The 19351-nt window shown below is 49.2% G+C and overlaps 1 protein-coding gene across 4 annotated transcripts in view; it reads right to left on the bottom strand.

The window, feature by feature from the left end:
• Window positions 1-2809: 2809 nt before the first annotated feature.
• The window catches only part of OTUD5 (OTU deubiquitinase 5), a 28056-nt gene continuing 11514 nt past the window's right edge, over window positions 2810-19351 (bottom strand). Inside the window, exons 2-9 of one of the 4 annotated variants that reach the window (XM_053891642.1) lie at window positions 18684-18777; window positions 11087-11151; window positions 10844-11000; window positions 10597-10745; window positions 6138-6323; window positions 4437-4638; window positions 4234-4347; window positions 2810-3929 (exon numbers count right to left, since the gene is read on the bottom strand). In XM_053891642.1, the coding sequence (XP_053747617.1) occupies window positions 3805-3929; window positions 4234-4347; window positions 4437-4638; window positions 6138-6323; window positions 10597-10745; window positions 10844-11000; window positions 11087-11151; window positions 18684-18777 (1092 nt within the window). In that variant the 3' untranslated portion in view covers window positions 2810-3804. Of the gene's footprint in view, window positions 3930-4233; window positions 4348-4436; window positions 4639-6119; window positions 6324-10596; window positions 10746-10843; window positions 11001-11086; window positions 11152-18683; window positions 18778-19351 lie in introns of all 4 variants that reach the window. The other 3 variants (XM_019417422.2, XM_019417419.2, XM_019417421.2) reach the window with 3 other exon arrangements.

Genomic DNA, 19351 nt, shown 5'->3' with positions numbered 1-19351 from the left:
CATGCCCGGATCTTCCGCGGGGGCCGGGCCCGCATGCAAATATGGGGGGCGCGCGCGAAGAGGAAACCGGTTCTGGGAATCCCTTTGCAGCGACCGCATTTGTTTTGGTTGTTGCGCGGTGTTGTTTTTATATATATGCGTGTGTGTATGTGTATAGATATAAACTTAAAAAAATAACTGCACCGCCTCCTTTCCTAGGAAGTTGGTTTGCAGCCGCTGCTTCGAGATTAGCGCGGAGATAATGCCAGGCCCGGCTTCTAAGAATGCGAGCCTGTGGCTACCCTGGACCCGGTCCCCGAAGAGTGCTCAGCACCCAGGACCAGAGCCCTCAAGGCGACCGGCGGCCTCTCCCCCCAAACTGAAGCCGGGGATCCTGGAAGAATCCGCCCAGCTTCCAGGGAGGGGTAGCCCTCCTGACCACCACCGCGGGGGACGCGCTGGTCAAAGACAGCGTTCCCAAGCCCTGAGGCGGAGGTCTATGGTGTGTTTTTAGAGCCCTTAACCTGACCAGACCTGGCTAGGTCTGGCCATGAGCCCAGTCAGCACGTCTAGAATCTGGAATGGCAGGGGGAAGTGGATCTTGGGCGGGGGTGAGGAGCAAGCCAGAGTGATGGTGGCGTGGGGGTATGCTTCCAAACGGCAGAGACGGACGGGGAGAGCTCAGACAGGTGGCAAAATACCCTCAGTCACAAATTTGTGAAAAATAAGTACAGTGTCATGCCACAAGAAGATATGCACTCAAGGCACTCACAAAAGTACCATATGATATACACAAAACCCATACTGTCAGACACATTCATGTAAACTTACATGACACAGATGCAGACACGTACTGTCACAGAGACTGACATCCACTGTCAGGCAGGCATGCTTCCAGTTATGTCCCAGAATGACACCCAGAGAAACACTGTTACAGAAAGACAGGCACTCCAGAGAGACTCACATGGACCTACGTTGCCATGTGACAATGACACAAAAATGTCAGACTCACCACCACCAGAACTTGTCACGATACTGGCACCATCAGACACACACTATCACAGGAAGACTTGCACTGTCCCAGAAATGAGAGACCTTGTGGCTGACACAGAAAGACACACAGATGCTCCAGAGACACCCAAGTACTGCTCCAAAGGCAGACATAAATACTTATGCAACAGAGCCACATGGATAGGCAGTGTCACAAAAACAGATGTGGATAGACCCAGTCAGACACACAACCAGCAAACATGCAGCGTTGTCACTGAAATTGTCCAGAAATAGCTACCTAGAATCTGTCAAAGGAATACAAACGGACATCCACCCCATCAGAATGAAACCACAGATGCACTGTCACAGACAGACCCACGCAGACATGCACTTGTCTCAGAAACAGGCATAAACTGTCAGAGATAGAGTCCCACACTCAGTCACCATCTGACACACCTGGAAACAAGCCCTTGTCACACACACTGGAGACACTGTGAGAGGCACGTGAAGACTTGGACTCACCAAAGTCACACACAGACAACACTCAAAAAGCAAATACACACATGTACTCTCCCTTATTCATCCAGTATTTATTAGGGGTCTACTGTAAGCCTGCCAGGCCCTGGCAGGGGTGCAGATATTAAGAGATACACAGATTAAGTCAGGCATCACAGCCCTTGCACAGTTATTGGGGAAGAAGTAAAGACACATTTGTGGATAGAAGTGAGAATGTGGAGTCACACAGGACTTCTCAGAAGGTGACCTTCTACCCATCTTGAAGGACAAGGTTGGGGGCTCAGGACAGGGGAAGGGCAAATTCCAGGCAGAGGCCAATGAAACTGGACAGAGCAGCAAGAAGAGGTAGGCAGGGGCCAAATGGTGCAGAGACTTCAGTATTAGGATAATAAATACTATCTGCTAACATCTGAGCTCTCAGAACGTGCCAGGCACCGTGCTATCATACATTATATTGACCACATGCATTCTCTCTCTGTGCTCACAACCAGAGTGTGAGGTAGTAGACATTAATCACTCCTGTTGTACACGTGGTGGGACCCTTGAAACTCACAGAGCCTGTGATTTGACCAAGGCCACACATCTAGAAAAAGCCAGGTAGGTTTCAAACCAACTCTCCAACATCTGCATGCATGACCAGTGAATTCCAGACACCCCACAGGTGGCCACCTGGCCAGCCATGCCTTCACTGGCAGACCTAGACATGCACCCTTCCACATGGGCCCCATTAGTGAGGCACAGCAAACAAACAAACCAACCCCATTCTTGACAAAACATGGGGACCAGCCATCCTTCTCTGCCTTGACTTTACCCCAAGGAAAAGCAGACAGGGGTGTTAGAAGACTGGGGACATCAATAAGAAAGGACTTAACCATTCCTTAAACCCAGGAGGCCCCACCAGTCAATTCCACTAAACTTACATTGATATGAGGCCTCTGTTGTGCCTTTCCAAAGCATTCCTCATCAAAGATCACAAGGAAAGAGCAAACGTATGCAGGCAAGGAGGCAGGCAGAGAAATTGGAAGTTCAGTCCCAGCCCTCAAGCTCATAGTCCTCTGCTCCCATCATACCCCAGGACACAAGGTGGGCAGGCTACATGTGCCAGTATTGAGGCAGAGGCAGCAGGCAAAGATGGAACTTTCTTGCTAGGAACGGGTCCAGAAGTTGGTTTAGTGAGCAGTGAATCAAATATGAGCAAACCCCAGGCCTGGGGAAATACCGTACTGGAGAGCATGCAGCCCTCAAAGGTCAAGCCAAGGCCTATGCCATCACCGCCTCTGCCCAAAGCCCCATCCATCCCATGCCCCACACAGAACAGAGGCGCTCAGGGGAAACTGACATTTGGTTTTATTGTGCCAAGGACATTACAGATGGTGGATCTTGTCAACACCTGCAGGGCACAGGTGCCTCATCTGTTGAGGCTGCTCCCACTCCCCACACTCAAATCCTGGGCAGGCGGTGGCTGCCATGATCCTCAAAGGTGCCTCCCACCCCAAGATTCCAAAGAGACCAGTGGTGGTGGTGGTGGTGGTGTGGAAGCAATAGGAATGCAGCGAGGTCAGAGTCTCAGTGTCCAAAGCCCATATGACACCTGCCCCCCTGCCCCCCACCCTGCCCCGGCTTGCACTCTAGACACTGCCCACCTCCACAGAGCTGGAGGCTAGAGACAGCAACCACATCTTTGGGCTCCCTCTGTGGCCCATGGCCTGCCTGCTCCCAAACCAGAGATGCCGCCTTCACAGAGCCAATGCTGTTGTCTACATCATTTTGGATTGATTGATTTTATAAGATAAAAGTACATTTTAATAAAGAAAAAATTCAACATTGAAGGCTCAGACATTCTTGGGGTACTGGGAAGGGGAATTCCCACTTCTTCCTCGCACCTTCCCAGCATCATTGTGGAGGTGGGGGTAACAAGTTTTTCTGAAGTTGGAAAAAACAGGGCAGGGAGTGAGGGGGGCAGGGAGACTTTCCTCTGTCTGAATGTTTCTCCTCAGGGACTGCCTGGCTGCCAGTTGGTTTGTCTCTGTGTGCCTCTCGCCTATGTTCGGCACCCTTGCCCAAGTCCCCTGTGGAGTGCAGGGATGGTGCTGTGCAGGGGGCAACAGGGCACGTCAGCTGGCGAAGAGACGGGTGATGGTGGTGGTGGCAGCGATGAAAGGGGGTGCAGTGGTGGGTCAGCCAGAGGGAAGTGGGGAAGAGGGAAACGAAGGGAGAGAGGGAAGAAGGCAAGAGGGAAGAAAGCCAAAGAAGGTGGGTCGGCACCGGAGGGCAGGAGTGGTGGGGGTTGGGAGATGGTCTCCAGTCTCTGGGTCTCCATCAACTCTTGTCTGGGGGTGGATCTCTGTGCACTTTGTTTTTCTTCATACTGTCTAGGTATTCCTGTTGGGACACTGCCAGCACCGATGCTAGGATCTCATCATCATCCCAGTCATTCAGACCTGCTGGGCCAAGAGGAAGGGGAAAAGGATGATGGAGCACTTCCAGCCCTCTTTCTCTTCACCCTTTGCTGATCCCTGGCTCTAGAGAGATCCTATCCAGGTCCCTCTACATTTCTATGGAGAAGGCTCCTCCGGGCCTATGAAATCCCATTCAGATCCCCTCCGGACACATCCCTTGGGTTTGAAAAATTCCCTTTTCTTGGGTAGATGGCCAGAGGTCTGGAAGGCCCCCCTCATGGGGTCTGTTGGTTCTTCTCTCTCCCCAATTCCCAGCTGGCCTCTGGGCCCCTAGACAGAGGAGGCTTACCAAACGCAGAGGGGGACATCTGCTGAATGAGGGCCCGGCACTCCAGAGCAGGGTAGAGGGACACGAGGGGGGGAGTAGCCCGGTCAGCCCCTGCCGAGAACTGGCTGCTTGTACCTGGGGCAGAGGGATAGTCAGAGGCAGGGCCCAGGACCTAGGCAGCACCTCCTAACCCCAGCATGCTTCCCTGTCACCAACTCACTGACCTGGTGCACAGGGTGAAGGAGGTTTGGCAAGAGCTAAGACAGTGCCTGGGGAAGGGGGCTTGATGCCCAACTCGGTGTGCAGCTCAGGGTGCTCGGGTGAAGAGGCTGAACTCCGCTGCCGCGGGGACCTATTGGTCCACTCCTCTAGGCCACTGGAGGCTGCTGCTGTGGCAGAACTGCATGTGGCGCTGGCTTTCCGGGGCTGCAGTGGGAAGGAGGAGGAGGAAGGAAGGACCAACGCCAGTCACGACCCTCCTATGCCCCATCCCTGAGGGCTGGCTCCCTCCCGGAATCCTGGCTATGATACAGTTTCTACATAGGCCACCATCATTCCTGGCCACACAGCAGACCACAGGACAAAGGTAAGCTCCTTAATCCTCCCTCACACCCTTACAGCCAATTTGACAGGGAACCTATACTTCCACCTTCAAAATCCATTCAGACTCCATCCCCTTTTCTCCTTCCTTCCTAGCCAGCTCTGCCATCAGTTACCACTGGGACTATTCTAGTAGCCTCTGCCTCACAGGCCCCTGCTTCTACCCCTGCCCCCTAGATTCCATGTTGCACTCAGCAATCAGGGGGATCCTGTCCCTCCTCTGCTCACAACTCTCCAAATGGCTTCTGCCTCACTCACAGTAAAAGCCAAAGTCCTCACCACAGCCCACAAGCCCCTTCTCAATCTGGCCCCACCACCTCTGACTTCATTTACTACTACATTCTGCTCAGCCACACTGGCCTCCTGACCACACCCAAATCACACCAGGTGTGCCCTACCTCAGGGCCTTTGTTGGCCTTCTGCCTTGCCTGGCACATGCACTTAGCTAACTGCTTCACCTTCTGCAAGCTTTTGCTCACATCTCACCTGCTCTGAGGCCTACCCTGACCACGTTATTTAATACTGTGACCTCTCATCGCCCTTAGCCCTACTCATTCCCTTTACCCTGCTCTACATGTTTCATCTGTCCCACCTCTCAACTAGTGTATTCATTATGTTTACTGTTTATTTTGTTCCACTCTGCAAAAATTTAAGCATCACAAGCACAGGGATCTGGGCCTGCCTGGCTCACCAATGTACCCCCGTACACTGAGAACAATGCCTGGCACAGACCCGCAGTCAATATTTGTTAAGTAAATGACTCAACTCTTTCCAGCATCTACAGTCACTCTAAACTCCTTGTGATTCCTCAAATGCCTGCCTGCTCTGCCTCCTCTGCCTCCTCTCTGCCCTAAACATTCAACCTTCCTGTGTGAAGACTGATCAGAGCCCCCACAACTACTGGTCTCCTAGACAGGGTCAAGGGCTTCACTGATGTATGTCTCCCTCAGTAGACAGGGGATCTCTGAGAGTGGAGCAGGCCAGACCTGATTTTACATCCTCAGCACAGAGCCTGACGCACAAGGACCTTCAACAAAAGCCTGTCCCTCTGGAACTACCCATCAATCCCACGTGTCACCACCAGTGGCTGGCCTCCCTCACTCTTTGAGAGAGAGCTTGTTCTGCAAAGGTGTTGAGAGTTCTAAAGCACAATGCCAAGACTCAGGCCAAGATGCGGTACAGAATGGGCTGGGAGCTTCCTTTTCTCCCAGATGTCAAAACTGCTTAATTTTTTTCTGCCAGTATGGGGGCAGAGCATGGGAAGTAAGGGGTTCTTGGCCAGGCCAGTGACAGAGCCCAGGACACACCTGGCTGGGGCCGCGGACCTGGCGGGCCTGTTTCTCTTGATCCCGTAGCCACTGCAGGTAGGATTCCCGAGCCACCTGCTCCTCAATGGCCTCGTTTGTGGCCTCCCAGTCTGTGGCCCGCTTCTTGTCTTCCAGCATCTGCTGTTCAATCCATGACTCCTCTGATGTTTTTATGGCATTCTTCATCAGGGACTGCTCTGCAAACTGCAAGGCACGGAGGACAGGGATGTAGGGTGACACTCTGAACTCCAGCCAAGAGACAGAACTGGCTCAGGATTATGAGTCTGTAGGCTCAGAAGACAGGGGATAGGAAGGCAGGTACTCCTACTAAGCACCCCCCTGAGCAGGCTGTCTATTCATCAGGTATCGGGGGAAGGCAGGCTGGGGTAGTGGGATTTGTCACTCCAAACTCCTACACTCAGAAGCCCTGCTCCCAACCCCAAGACACTTTGACTGAAGTACTATGTCTGGGGCAGCCAGGTACTGGAATTTAAAGACGCCTTACCCAGAGATGACTCAGTTTCATAATGCTGAGGCCTTCCTCACCTATGCCCACATGGGACAAGGAGAAAAGATTACCTGACCTGAGAAGTTAGCTGTGTGTACACAGGGCGAAGGGAGTATTTGGACATTTAAGGGGACAAGAGGACAGTACTGTCATGGTATAGGGTGTTATGAATTGTGGGACACCGTAGGAAAGTGCTTTTCGTCAGGCTATGAGATATGAAATAATGAGAAAAATATCAGAGCATATTCCAGGCATTAAGTGTAATTATTGCTCAACAAAATTCTAACATTATTTTAATTCAGATATACACACTACACACCAGTGTGTGTGCACTAAGTTATGATGTAAAGCGTAGTTTTTTACCTATGTGTAATAGTCCAAAAAGTATGTAAAACTGTTAGAACAAGTCAATTAAAAAGTGGGCAAAAAAAGTCTAAATACACAACCTCCTCAAAGAAGATATACAGATGGCAAATAAGCCCATGAAAAGATGCTCAACACCATTTGTCATCAGGGAATTGCAAATTAAAATAATGAGGTACCTTATCTGTTGGAGGTATCAGTAAGAACTGCAGCTTCATATAGATACAGATGGTTAAAGAAATATTTCTAGATAAGAGTATACATAGAAATACTTCTAGGTAAGTGTATACATATGGGTTAGTATACACAGATATATTTCCTTGCTCTGTCAGCTGAAGGAGCCTAGAAGCAAGGACACCCCAGTAACAAGGAGCATACTCAGCATCCAGATCTTGATTTTTCTTTTTTAAAATTTTTTTAATGTTTATTTTTGAGAGAGTGAGCAAGCAGGGGAGGGGGGAGGGAGGGGGAAGAGGGAGAGGGGAGAGGGGAGAGGGAGTCACACAATCTGAAGCAGGCTCCAGGCTCTGAACTGTTAGCACAGAGCCTGTTGTGGGGCTTGAACTCATGAACCACAAGATCATGACCTGAGCTGAAGTCGGATGCTTAACTGACTGAGCTACCCAGGCACCTGCAGATCTTGGTTTCTAATAACATACTCCAATAAAGGGAACCAGGGATCCTTGGAGAAATGGCTGGTTCTAGAATTGGGGCAAGAAATACACAAGATGAACCTGGAGCACCTCATAGTGCCAGAAGCTAAGAAAGTGCTACAAAATGAAACAAAATAAACAAACAAAACCCTAAATTTAAAACAGCTCACCATCACAATGATAGGGGGATGTCAACGAGATGTAGGAACCAACTAAGCTCTTAATAGCCAAAACTGGAACAATGTGAGCATCAAAATCAATAAAAATAGTACTGGATTACAATCCAGTATAAAAGAAATACCCTTGAGTCCACAGTGATATAAATAAATGGAGGACAAGAGACCAATCTCCCTTGCAGAATTCTACAGTTTATATAGATACTACGCCCTCAAGAAGATAGAGCATAACCTCCACTTCTCAAGTGTGGGCTGTACATAATGGTTTCCTTCCAAACAGGACAGTATGAAAAAGGGAATGGGGAAAGAGAGTAATTTTACAGTGGAGAAAATCTGACAAACACTACTTCCGCTATCAATCAAGGTCAACATCAACAGTCATAAATCATGTTCACAGTATATACTACTGACATGATGTGATGAGAATGGCACTTTTACCACTGTGATCTTTCTCCCTAAAACCCATAGCCCCAGTCTAATCATGAGAAAAACATTAGACCAATTCCAAAAGAGAAACATCCTACAATATACATGACCAGTACTCTTCATAACTGTGAAGGTCATCAAAAACATGAAAATGTGAGAAATTGTCACAAGGGAACCTAAAAAAACATCATGATTTCAGTTAATAACAATGTATCAGTATTAGTACAAATATTATAACAAATGTCAATTCCAAAAGAGAAACATCCTACAATATAAGTGACCTGTACTCCTCAAAGCTGTCAAGGTCATCAAAAACATGAAAATGTGAGAAATTGTCACAAATAAGGGAACCTAAAAAAACATCATGATTTCAGTTAATAATAATGTACCAATACTGGTTCAAATATTATAACAAATGTATCATAGTCATCTAATGTTAATGATAACGAAACTATTGGGCTTGGGCGGGAGAAGCAGAGACAAGAATACATGGGAACTCTATACTATCTTCTTAATTTTTTGGTAGATCTAAAACTTCTAAACCATTAAGTCTAGGTGCACCTGGGTGCCTCAGTTGGTTAGGCGTCTGACTCTTGATTTTGGCTCAGGTCATGATCTCCTGGTTCGTGGGATCGAGCCCAGCTTTGGGCTCTGTGCAGAGCCTGCTTGGGATTCTCTCTCCCACTGCCCCCTCCCCTTCTGGCATGCATGCATATGTGCTCTCTCTCTAAATAAGTAAATAAACATTAAAAAAAAAAAAACCCAAGCCTACAAATAAAAAAAAAAAAAAAAAACTTAAGGCATTCACATTTTTTTAAAAAAAGGAAAAAGAGAGGTGCCTGGGTGGCTCCCCAGTTGAGCGTCTGCAGCTCAGGTCATGATATCAAGGTTCATGAATTTGAGCCCCACGTTGGGCTCTGTGCTCACAGCTCAGAGACTGGAGGATGCTTCGAATTCTGTGTCTCCCTCTCTCTCTGCCCCTCCCATGCTCGTGCTCTTGCTCTCAAAACATAAATAAACATTAAAAAAATAATTTTTAAGGGGCACCTGGGTAGCTCAGTCAGTTACGCATCCAATTTCGGCTCAGGTCATGATCTCACGGTTTGTGAGTTCAAGCCCCATGTCGGGCTCTGTGCTGACGGCCTGGAGCCTGCTTCAGATCCTGTGTCTCCCTTTCTCTGCCTCTCTCCCTCAAAGGTAAATAAACATTAAAAAAAAATTTTTATGTAATTTTTTAAAAATAATAAAAAAGGAAAAAGAAAAATGAGTGATCAGACCACAGAAAGTCACGGATGAATCTTAAATTTAAATACGTAGTGTTATGTGTGAGAAGCCACTCTGAAATACTGTAGGATTCCAATTCCATGACATTCTAGAAAAGGCAAAACTAGATCTGTAAACAGATCAAAGACAAAAACAAGGAAACTCAGAGAAACTGTCAGAGCCAAGAGGAGCCAAGACAACTAAATGTAGTACGGTGTCCTGGACCAGATAAGATCATAAGGGAAAGACTGAGATCATTTAAATAAAGTACGGTCTTTAGTTAATTATCAATATTGCCTTTTGATTGTGACAAACGTTATATGCTGACATGCTAATCAGAGTGGGGAACATGGAAATTGTCTAATTTCAGTAATTCTGCCAATCTAAAACTATTCTAAAATTAAAAGTTTACTTAAAAAAACAAAAAACCCTCCATTGGAGGGTGTGTTGGTGTTAGGGTGTGCATTTCCTAAAATGAGGCAGGGGCACTTTCTGCTTATAGGAAGTGAAACCTGAATAGAAGATAGCAAAATCCCCAGAAGATGACTGTTTATGAGAGAGAATGAGAATGTCAGCGTGTGCTGGAAAACATACTGCCACCTTCTGAGCACCTACTAGGCACCAGGCTCAGTGTTAGGCACTTACTGTATAGGCTGAGCTACCAGCCCAGATTACTTGGGTAATCTACCCTAGGTCCCACAGCCAGTAAGTAGTACAGCCAGGCCCGCACTTTAAGTCTCTGAACACAGCTGTCTATTAACTGCTGAGTTTCAGAAGAGGATCCATGTGGGTGCCAAGATACCCATACCAAGCCTTGGTTCACAGTTCTCAGATGTGCCTCCATATCACAAAATGTCAACCATCAACAGGCATGAAAGATGGGTAAGCCAGCTCGGACAGGCAAATGGAGACCACAGACTGAGCCCTGAGATCCCCTCGAGTTAACTCCCTATTTTTATAAAGGTGAGACCTTAGGGGCAACTCAGAGGGTACAGGACATTTTTGTGGACTAGGGCATAACTGAGACCCCAACAGAGGTTTTTGGCCTCTGTATCTAGCAGTCATCCTGAGCAGGGGGACCCACTTACCCCCGGTTTGAATGACGGCAGGCCTAGCCCCACACCAATGGTGGCCTTGTTGGGATTCACCACTGAATTGTAGTGGATATTCCGATGGTAGCTGACGCGGATGGGTTCATCCTCATTTTGATGGATCCCATGGAATGTGTTGATGGGTTCTGCAGAGAAAGAGAAGGAAGGAGCATCCACAATGGGCCAGGCAGGGCAGGCTCGGACCAGGTGCAGTCGATCGCTCACCTACCCACCACAGAAGTACCTGTGCTGTACTGGTACACCTCCACGGGCCGGTTGTACATCTCTGCCATGGCCTGCATCTCAATGTGGTTGCCATGGCAGTTGTTTTTCCGCTTCCTGTTGATGTAGGTGGTGAAGTCCTCTGTGACATAGTTGGAGAAGTAGTCCGCATTCTTCATCTGCAGAACAGATTGGAGTCAAGGTCTGCGGGGGGGAAGAGATGCACCCACACTGCCCCCACCCCAAGGCCTCCACAGGGTCTCACCAGGTAGTCCATGCAATGCTTTCGTACAACCTCATGCATGTCCTGGTCTCCATATACCTGGTCAGCTGTGGGGAGAGGAGAAAGGAGAGGCTGGGGTTAAGAGCTGCCACCAGAAGAGTTTGGAGTCATGGAACATCCTTGGCGGTGGAGGGCTGGGGGCCAGAAAAACTCCTTTTCCTACACTAAAGGCCTGGAGAGTGCTAGGCTTTGTGGGCTAGAATGGGGTCATGGAAAAAGAGGCAGGCAGGGACAGTCTTTAGGAACAAGAGTATAGGCGAGAGGAACACAACCACAGTCCTCTCAGGCAGATGAATTTGTCCAGGGCTTGCCAAGCCACTCAGACAAGTCAATAAACATTTTAAGTCCCCTAAGTGGCCTTGAGCACCAGCAATTCCACACTCCCCCTTCACTCTTCACATGAGGAAGCCAAGGTTCAGGGAGAGTTTGTGGCTTTATCAAGGTCACACAGCAAGTGAGTCTGACGGATTCAACTCTAGAATCCAGTTTTCCTGACTCCTGGGAGCCAGCATGGCCTCTGTAGGTTAAAAAAATGAAAAAAGAAGAGACAAGAAAAACAACTGGGCTCCAAGCCTAGTTCTGCCAGGTACTAGTAAGCTAAGCGACTAGAAGAAAGCAACCCAAGTGTTCCGAGCCTCATGTGCCTCACACACAAAACAGGAACAAGTAGGATGACTCCCTAGCAGGCCTCTTGTGGGATCAATGAGATAAAGGGTATAAGGTGACTAGCACTGGGCTTGGGACAGACCAGCCACTCAGCAAATCAAGAGTTCCCTACCCATAGTGGGGCCTGAATGTGGGGTACTGTGAATGTGAGAGGTGTGAGTAAAATCCTGCCCCTGCCTGCAAGAAGCACGTAATCTAGCAAGAGAAATAAGACACATATGAACATAACTTAAACTTAATTCAGGAAAGGCAGCCTATGGCCCAAATGGTCTAGGCATCATGGGGTTTTGGTCAAAATAAGAACCAGGCTCCTCCTGCCTCACTCTGCGGATCTTCACACATGCCATTTCCTCTTTTCAGGGCATTCTTTCCATTCTCCTCGGCTGCCTACCTGTCAAATACCCATGTGTTCTTTATACAGTTCCCCATCTCTCCCACCCTCCAGAGCACTTCTATCACCAGATTTATCAAAGATGTATGCAGACTTCCTCTGCCTGAGCACTCTGACTTCCACTGAGGGCTGAGAGCAGTTCACATCCAAGTCCACCCCAGCTCAGAGGCCAATACAGTACAGGAAATCGGGAAGAGCTTGGTGACTGGATGGACAGGCTGGGGTGGGGGGAGGCCGGGAGTCTTGTCCCTGGGAAATTAAGGTGGGCTTGAAGACGAGGCCCACCTGGTGTCCACTGGCTAAGACAAAGAGGGAATTTCCCTTTGTCTCCCCAAAGGACCAGGACCACTGCTCTGATGGGATCACTCGGGGCACTGCGGCAGGGTCAAGTCCCTCAGGGCACACCACAGAGTTCTTCCATGAGAGCCAGTCTGCCTCGGAAGAATCGCCGGAAGAATGCCTTTGCCGCCCTCTCCCTTCCCTCCCTGGAGGATTCTGTGAGATAAGGAGAAAAATGCTACTTCTGAGATAGAAAACGGGGCCAATGCCTGTCTCATGTCCTCTTCGGAGGTGCAGAGGACTGAGGGGGAGGGGAACTGTGAAGGCGGGAAGGGGTAGCCCCTTCACCGATGTAAACAAGGATGTGGGTTCTGCGGCCACACTCTTCCCCACCCCCCAGCAGCACTTCCAGCAAGTCATGTGCCCTGCACACAGGCTGGGGGCCCCCTGCTGCCGCCTTTCTTAGAAGCCAGGACCACAGAGCCCTCTGTGGCTGCCAAGAGCTATTTATGTAGAATGAGCTTGGGGTGATGAGGAGGCAGTGCTGCCAGCAGCTGCAGTAAACAGGAACTGAGATGGCGGCAAAGGGGTTAAATAGGGGCCGGGCTGCCAAGCTCAAGGAGGTGGCTGAGATGTTCCTAGGGAAGGATCAACAGGCATTTGCAGGCCTGGGAGATGGATCTACCTGAGCTAGATGCCAGATGCAAGAAAATGGAGGAAAGGGGAGACTGGGACAGGGAAGGGAACTGAGGGAACCTCATGAAGGTCCCCCTGCTCCATTCCCCTGCCACTGTCTCCTTTGCCTTAGCAGAAAGGCTCTGCTGCCTCCTAGCTGTGTGGCACTGGACAAGACCATCAAGCTCTCTGGGCCACAATGTCTTCTTCCGAAGTGGGGAGAGTAACTCCTCTTCCTTTCACAGGGAGCTGTCAAAACTAGGGGTAGGGTTTGCTGAACACCTAAGGTGTACTAGGTGTTCAAGAAATGGGGTTCCATTTATTACGAGTAGACGCTGACTCTTTCAGATGGCCAACCACCCACAAGTCAGTCAGAATGTCACCAGAACCACTTATTTAAGCCCTTCCTCATTTCTGTCACTTCCTCAGCCAGAGGAATGCCCCAAACTTAGGAGTCTAGGCTGTCCCTCCTCACACAGGCAGGAATGGGTCTCAACCTTTACTGAATTCAAAGGTCCACAGGTCTACCTTCTGTATCCATAGTTCAAATCTTTAGCAACCAAATTAACATCAAATCAATAATACAAGCTTCACAAACCAGGGCCCTTAAGTGTGGGCAAGGTATAACTTTACCTTCCTACCTACCTCCCTGTAAAATATCCCCTTCTCTCTTCAATTCTAAGATGCACTGGTAGGTGGTACCACACATGCATTTAAATCGCAGCTTTTGTTAGGGGTGGTAGTGGCACGGCACGACCCACCTACCTGATTATAAGATATACCCCAGTTTGGGGATCATACACATGGAAGAAAATATGTTATCTGAACCAGCAAAACGGAACAATAATACTTCCCCAAAGAGGGAGAGGAGAAGGGTCTTTACAGTGATCTAAGGCAGGGAAAAGCATCCAGGGCAGGGCAGAAACACAGGCAGCCCTCACTGAGGTGGTGCTTGCCTGACTTTGCTAGCCCCACCTCTGTCCTCCAGAAAGCCCTCCTCCTCCGAGAGGGTAGGCATATGGGACCAGGGGCTAGGCTGGGCTGGATTTCCCTGTGGGGGCCAAGGTGGGGGAAAAGGCCAATGGACCTGCAGAGGTAGGGGAATTCAGAGAACTTGTTTTGATAGAAACTGAAACTCCTCTTCTTGCTGACGCTGCACTTGTGGGCAACGTGCACCTGCTCTCCCTTCCCAGAGTCCAGCTGAAGGGGGTCCCCACTACCTCACCTCTGTCCCCAACCCAAAGAGTGCTCAGAAATCTTCAGGAAAGTACTACAATTGGTTCCACTAAGGTCTTTTCACATTCCAACTTCTTCCATCTTCACCCCAAAAAAGCCCTACTTTACACAGGAGGGATACTGAGGTACAAAAAAACAGCACAGCTGGCCCAAGGCCACACATCTGGGAGGGTGAAGGTGAGGCCAAGCTCTCAAGAAATAACCAGTGACTTCAAACACTCATGCTCCAGGTGATGTTACCACCACTCCCAATCCACCTATCACCTTAGCCACCTGACTGCCTAGGCAAGGCCTGATTCTGTCTGCCTCAGTTTCTCCACCAGCACAAACAGGAATCAGCTGGAACCCAGGAAAGGTCTGGGAGTGAGCAGAGATTAGAGAGGTCAGTATCCCACACCGGTCCTTTCTCTGAGCATGCTGAGACACCAGCACAAAAATCCATGTGCACACACACACACACACACAGCCAGCAGATCCTGCCAAAGACATTCCCTGAGGCCAAATACCCATACCACCCTGACAACTACAGAGACCTATTGCATTCCACAAGTAGTTGCCCTTGCTGCTAACCAAGAAAGACTAAAGGTTGCACATGAGGCAAGGCTGTACAAACTGAGGACCCCCACCTCCTTCCTACCCTTTGCCAGGGGCTTAATGGGAGGGAGGAATAGCCAATAGCTCTAACAGACTTGCCTCAACCTCCTTCCCCTATTGCCTGAGGGAAGGTCCCCCAAACCTCTGTAATCCTTCCTCCTTAGGCTCCCTAAAATAAAGTCACTATTTGCCAAAGAGTTATATGCAGAAGCAAGACAGGAGAGCCTGGATAATCTAAAGGAGTTTAATAAAGTACAGGGCTCTACCATTTGTTTTAGAGACACCTGGGACCTGCCTCCCCACCAGGCTGCTGCCTGCCTGCCTGCTAGAAGAGCCACAGCAAGTTCTGCTGAGGACAGAAAAGGAAGCTCGGTGTCTGCAGGGAATCTAAAAACAAACCACACAAATGTGTGTACACACAGCAGCAGGGGGAGACAGGAACCTGATCTGTTCCCCACTTGCCTCCTGGCCCACTGTGAATGCCAGCCCCACCAAGAAGATGAGCCAGAAAAAAAGGCCTCACCTGCCTATCAAGCAGCTGTTGTGTGCACCTGGCCCATGGCCCCAAATGGCACACCCTCAGTGGGGGAGACATCCTCAATTAGGGGGAGACAAAACTCAGTCCTCTTAACAGCCTGTCTCTGAGATGCCTGCTCCTCTACTTAAGGATTCCCGTGGCAAAGATGGGAAAACTGAAGGAGGCAGGGCACAAAGAGCCCAGTGGAAACCGGTATCATGGTGGCCCATGGGAATTTTCTCCTCTGGCCTAGTTCAACCTCAAACACCATGTTCTGACACTGGCTATGTGACCTAGATAATAACGTCCTGGGTTTCTCATAAGGCCTCAGTTTTCCCATTAATAAAACAGTCAAAATTAATCAAAGATCCATCCCTCCAATGCTGATGGTCCAGGCTAATGTTTCTGGGCCCCACCGTTGTAACATGTACAACTCCAGCTGTTTCCTCATGGCCCATGCAGACAGATGCATGTGTGGCCTCCACTTTGCCCACAGAGGCCAGGGCCAGAGGTTTTTGCTGAGTCAAAGCCATGTGGGGAGAGGGAAGGAGGAGAGGCAGACTCATGTTTCCAGGGGGAGGTTATCTGAACATAGCAGGGGCAGGGTGGGCCACCGGACACCGCAGGAACTCAGACTTCTACTTCTACTCCACCCAAGCCTTCACTGATGCTTACAAGTCCCCAACAGGGAGTAGTGGGAGAGAGCAGTGAATACTGGTTTACAGTACGGACACCTGGACTGCAGAGGTAAAACAGAGGGTAGAGAAGCAGAGCTGAGAAGGCAGGGCTTTCCCAGGGTCATAGAAAGAATGTGTCCTTGGGATACCTCTGGACCCCCATGCCAGCTCTACCACTAATGACCCTGAGTGTGTTATTTCCCTTTCCTGAGCCTCAACCTTCTCACACGTCTCATGTAATAACGATCCCAATTTTGCAGGTGAATCCGAAGCACCAAGCTGAGTGCCAGCAAACAAAACAGTTAGGGTCAACAAACAACAGAGTGGTCTCTGTGTGTGCAATCCCCCTCCAACTCCAACCCTCAGTGATGTGCTCCTTCCACTATTCAATGCATAGCAGGAAGTCAGGAGCTATAGGCCTTCTCACCAGAGCTCAGGGCAACTACCACCTGTCCCTGTACAAGCCAGGCTGGAAGCAGAGGGGCAGCAGAAAGCTGGAGGACAAAGTCCCTTTCTCGGGCACATGTCCTGTGCACTCTGCTGCAGGGAAACTTCCAGATGAGGCCTGGAGACCCAGGGGCCATGTACTTCTAGAGAGAGGCCATGGGGCTTCTGAGGTTTTACAGAGAAAAGCCAAGGGCAGCTCAGTTGGGGGAAATGGGTAGCCATAGTGCTGATAGGGAAAGGCCTTCAACCTGCTACGGTCAGCTCTTCCTATAAGCTCAGGCCCTTTACTGGAAGGCCTGGGGTGGGGGCAGGGGGAGTGTGGTGTGGTGTCAGAGGGTGTTTGCCGAGGTCAGCTAGATGGACATACGTGAAAATGTTGCTGTTGATATGGGTTACTACATAAACCAGGTCGTTACTAGCCCCAAGATCTGCCTCAAAGACTGCCTGAGACAAAGTATACCCAGCTACATTCTCTTACATTCACTCCACCAGTAGCCCTGTTTATCCCACATCTCGCCTGAGGTTTCAGCACAGGGCCTAGCACCTAAAAGGCCCCCACCTATTCTTTCTTTGCCTTCCTTGGTCCAAGATGCCCCCAAACCCGGCACTTTCTCTAGGAAACATTCCAGGAGAACACAGACTTGAGCCACAGGGGGAGGAGGACTGGGATTTTCCCAGGCCAGCACAGACCACTGCCTGGACCTCTTCCCCTTGGTAGAACTGGCAGGCAAGCACTCACCCATGTAAACTTCTTCCACCCATTCAACAAACATTTGTGGCTCTGAGACACCACCAAAAACAGCATTCAGGCTTTACCAATGCTACTGTTCCGAGGGCCTACTGTCAGGCACTAAAGGGATTTACTGAAGTAATCTCATTTATCCGTTGTAACACTGGGTCTCTCAGCCTCCCGTTACAGCCTTGGAAGTAGGCTCAAGCAAAAAGAACTGGTTGCCCAAGTTCACACCAAGAATCAGTGGCACAGCCAAAAGTGGAGCCTGAGTCAGTCCAGCCCACCAGTACTCATGAGGGCTAGCCACAGAGAGGATAGCAGACCTTGTAGGGATTCAAGGAGTCCTTTAGAATCAGTACCATTTAACAGATGGGGAAATATAAGTTTTTGAATCAGGGCCAGAACTAGAAGATAGCGCTTCTGACTCCTAGCTGAAAGCTGCTATCAGAGAGCCCTTCTTCCTGGTAGATTATCAGAGCCCCAATGGAAGGGTCAGATCACGTTCCCCAATTTCCCCGGACACTAGCACAGGGCCTTACAACTGCCTATTGAGTCACAGGTTCAGAGCCAGAGGGAGCTCAAAGATACTGCTCAGACTGGACAGTTGATGGCATTAAGGAATTATGAATGTTGTTAGGTAGGATAATAACACTTTGGTTATGTTAGGAAAAAACAGAAAGAAAGAATCCTTATCTGCCAGAGAAACATACTTAAGTATTTAACATATGAAATGATCCAATGTTGGGGTTTTGCTTTAAAAATACTCTTGCTTCAGGAGAGTGAAAAAAAAGTGGGCAAGATAGTGATAAAACAAGGCTGGCCATGTGTTGATGACTATTTTGAAGATGAATGATGGGTACATGAGAATTCACTATTCTACTTCTGTGTAAGTTTAAAAAAATTCCATGGTCCCAGGGTGACAGCAGTATGCTGTGGTTAAGAGCATGGGCCTCAGACTAACCTGACCCAGAGACCCCCGACTCTACTATGTACTACCTGATCCTGGGCAGGTCACTCCCCTGCTCTAAGCTGCTTTTCTCATCTGACAAATGGAAACCACGACAGTCCCTACACTTACCTAGCCTGGGGGAGAATTAAAAAGGGTTTCCTTTAGTGGCGGACAGTGCAATCTGTCACCAAGCATTGTTATTTTCTTTATCACTATTACTGTTATTATTACTTCCGTGCCACCACACTGCCTCATGACCAAAGGCTAGAGGCCAGATACTAATTTGAAGCTGGGGCCTGGAGTCCTGAAAAGACCAGTAAACTCTACCCTCAACCCTATCTTAGGGATTACTCCTAAAAATTAGAAGTAGCTCAGGGGCATTGCTAGGCCCTTGAAGGCTGAGGCAGAGACTCACCTACAGCCCGGAAGAGACAGGCGCCGTCCTCCTTCATCTGCTTGATGATGAAGCCCTTCTTGTCCCTCAGGGCCTTTTCAAACCAGTGCTCCTGCTGGAGGGAAGAGGTGGGGGTCAGCAACAGGAAAGACCTGTACCCCCTCCCCATGGCCCTGCCCTCCAATTCCCGAAGGGCCTAGCTAAATGTCAGGGTCAAACTCCCAGCCCTGTTTGACACTCTATGCATGCAAAGGAAGAGGAGACCCTTTCTTTTAGGGAACTGGTCATCGTGTGAGCAGAAGACTTGCTCCCAGAAGGGCCTCATCTGCTTTCTGACGGACCCCTGCTGACCATGTTGGGAATCCAATGCTTGGCCTTCCCATAGGCAGCCGGAGGCCCTGACCCAGCAAGTACCTGGAGGTAGGGGGCAGCAGAGAACCTGGCTTTACCTCAAGGAGTTTCACCTGGGGACCCTCTAGTCACTTAGGGTAGGGAAGATATGGAGGAGGGAGTAACTGGCAAGAGCCTAGATCCCATTTTGCCTTTGTATAAGGCAAAATGCATGCAAGGTAGGATTTCACTTACAATTGAACAAGTTTAACATACATACATGTGACTATACATATAAGTATACAAACATGTAAAAGTTGGGAAAACCATCCAAGAAAATACCCCTAAAAGTTGGCATT

Source organism: Panthera pardus, unplaced genomic scaffold, assembly GCF_024362965.1.
Source record: "Panthera pardus isolate Hobbes unplaced genomic scaffold, ASM2436296v1 HiC_scaffold_27, whole genome shotgun sequence".
In the NCBI taxonomy this organism is placed as follows: domain Eukaryota; kingdom Metazoa; phylum Chordata; class Mammalia; order Carnivora; family Felidae; genus Panthera; species Panthera pardus.
Note: the sequence above shows the minus strand (reverse complement) of the source record. Positions and strands in the feature narration are given on the sequence as shown.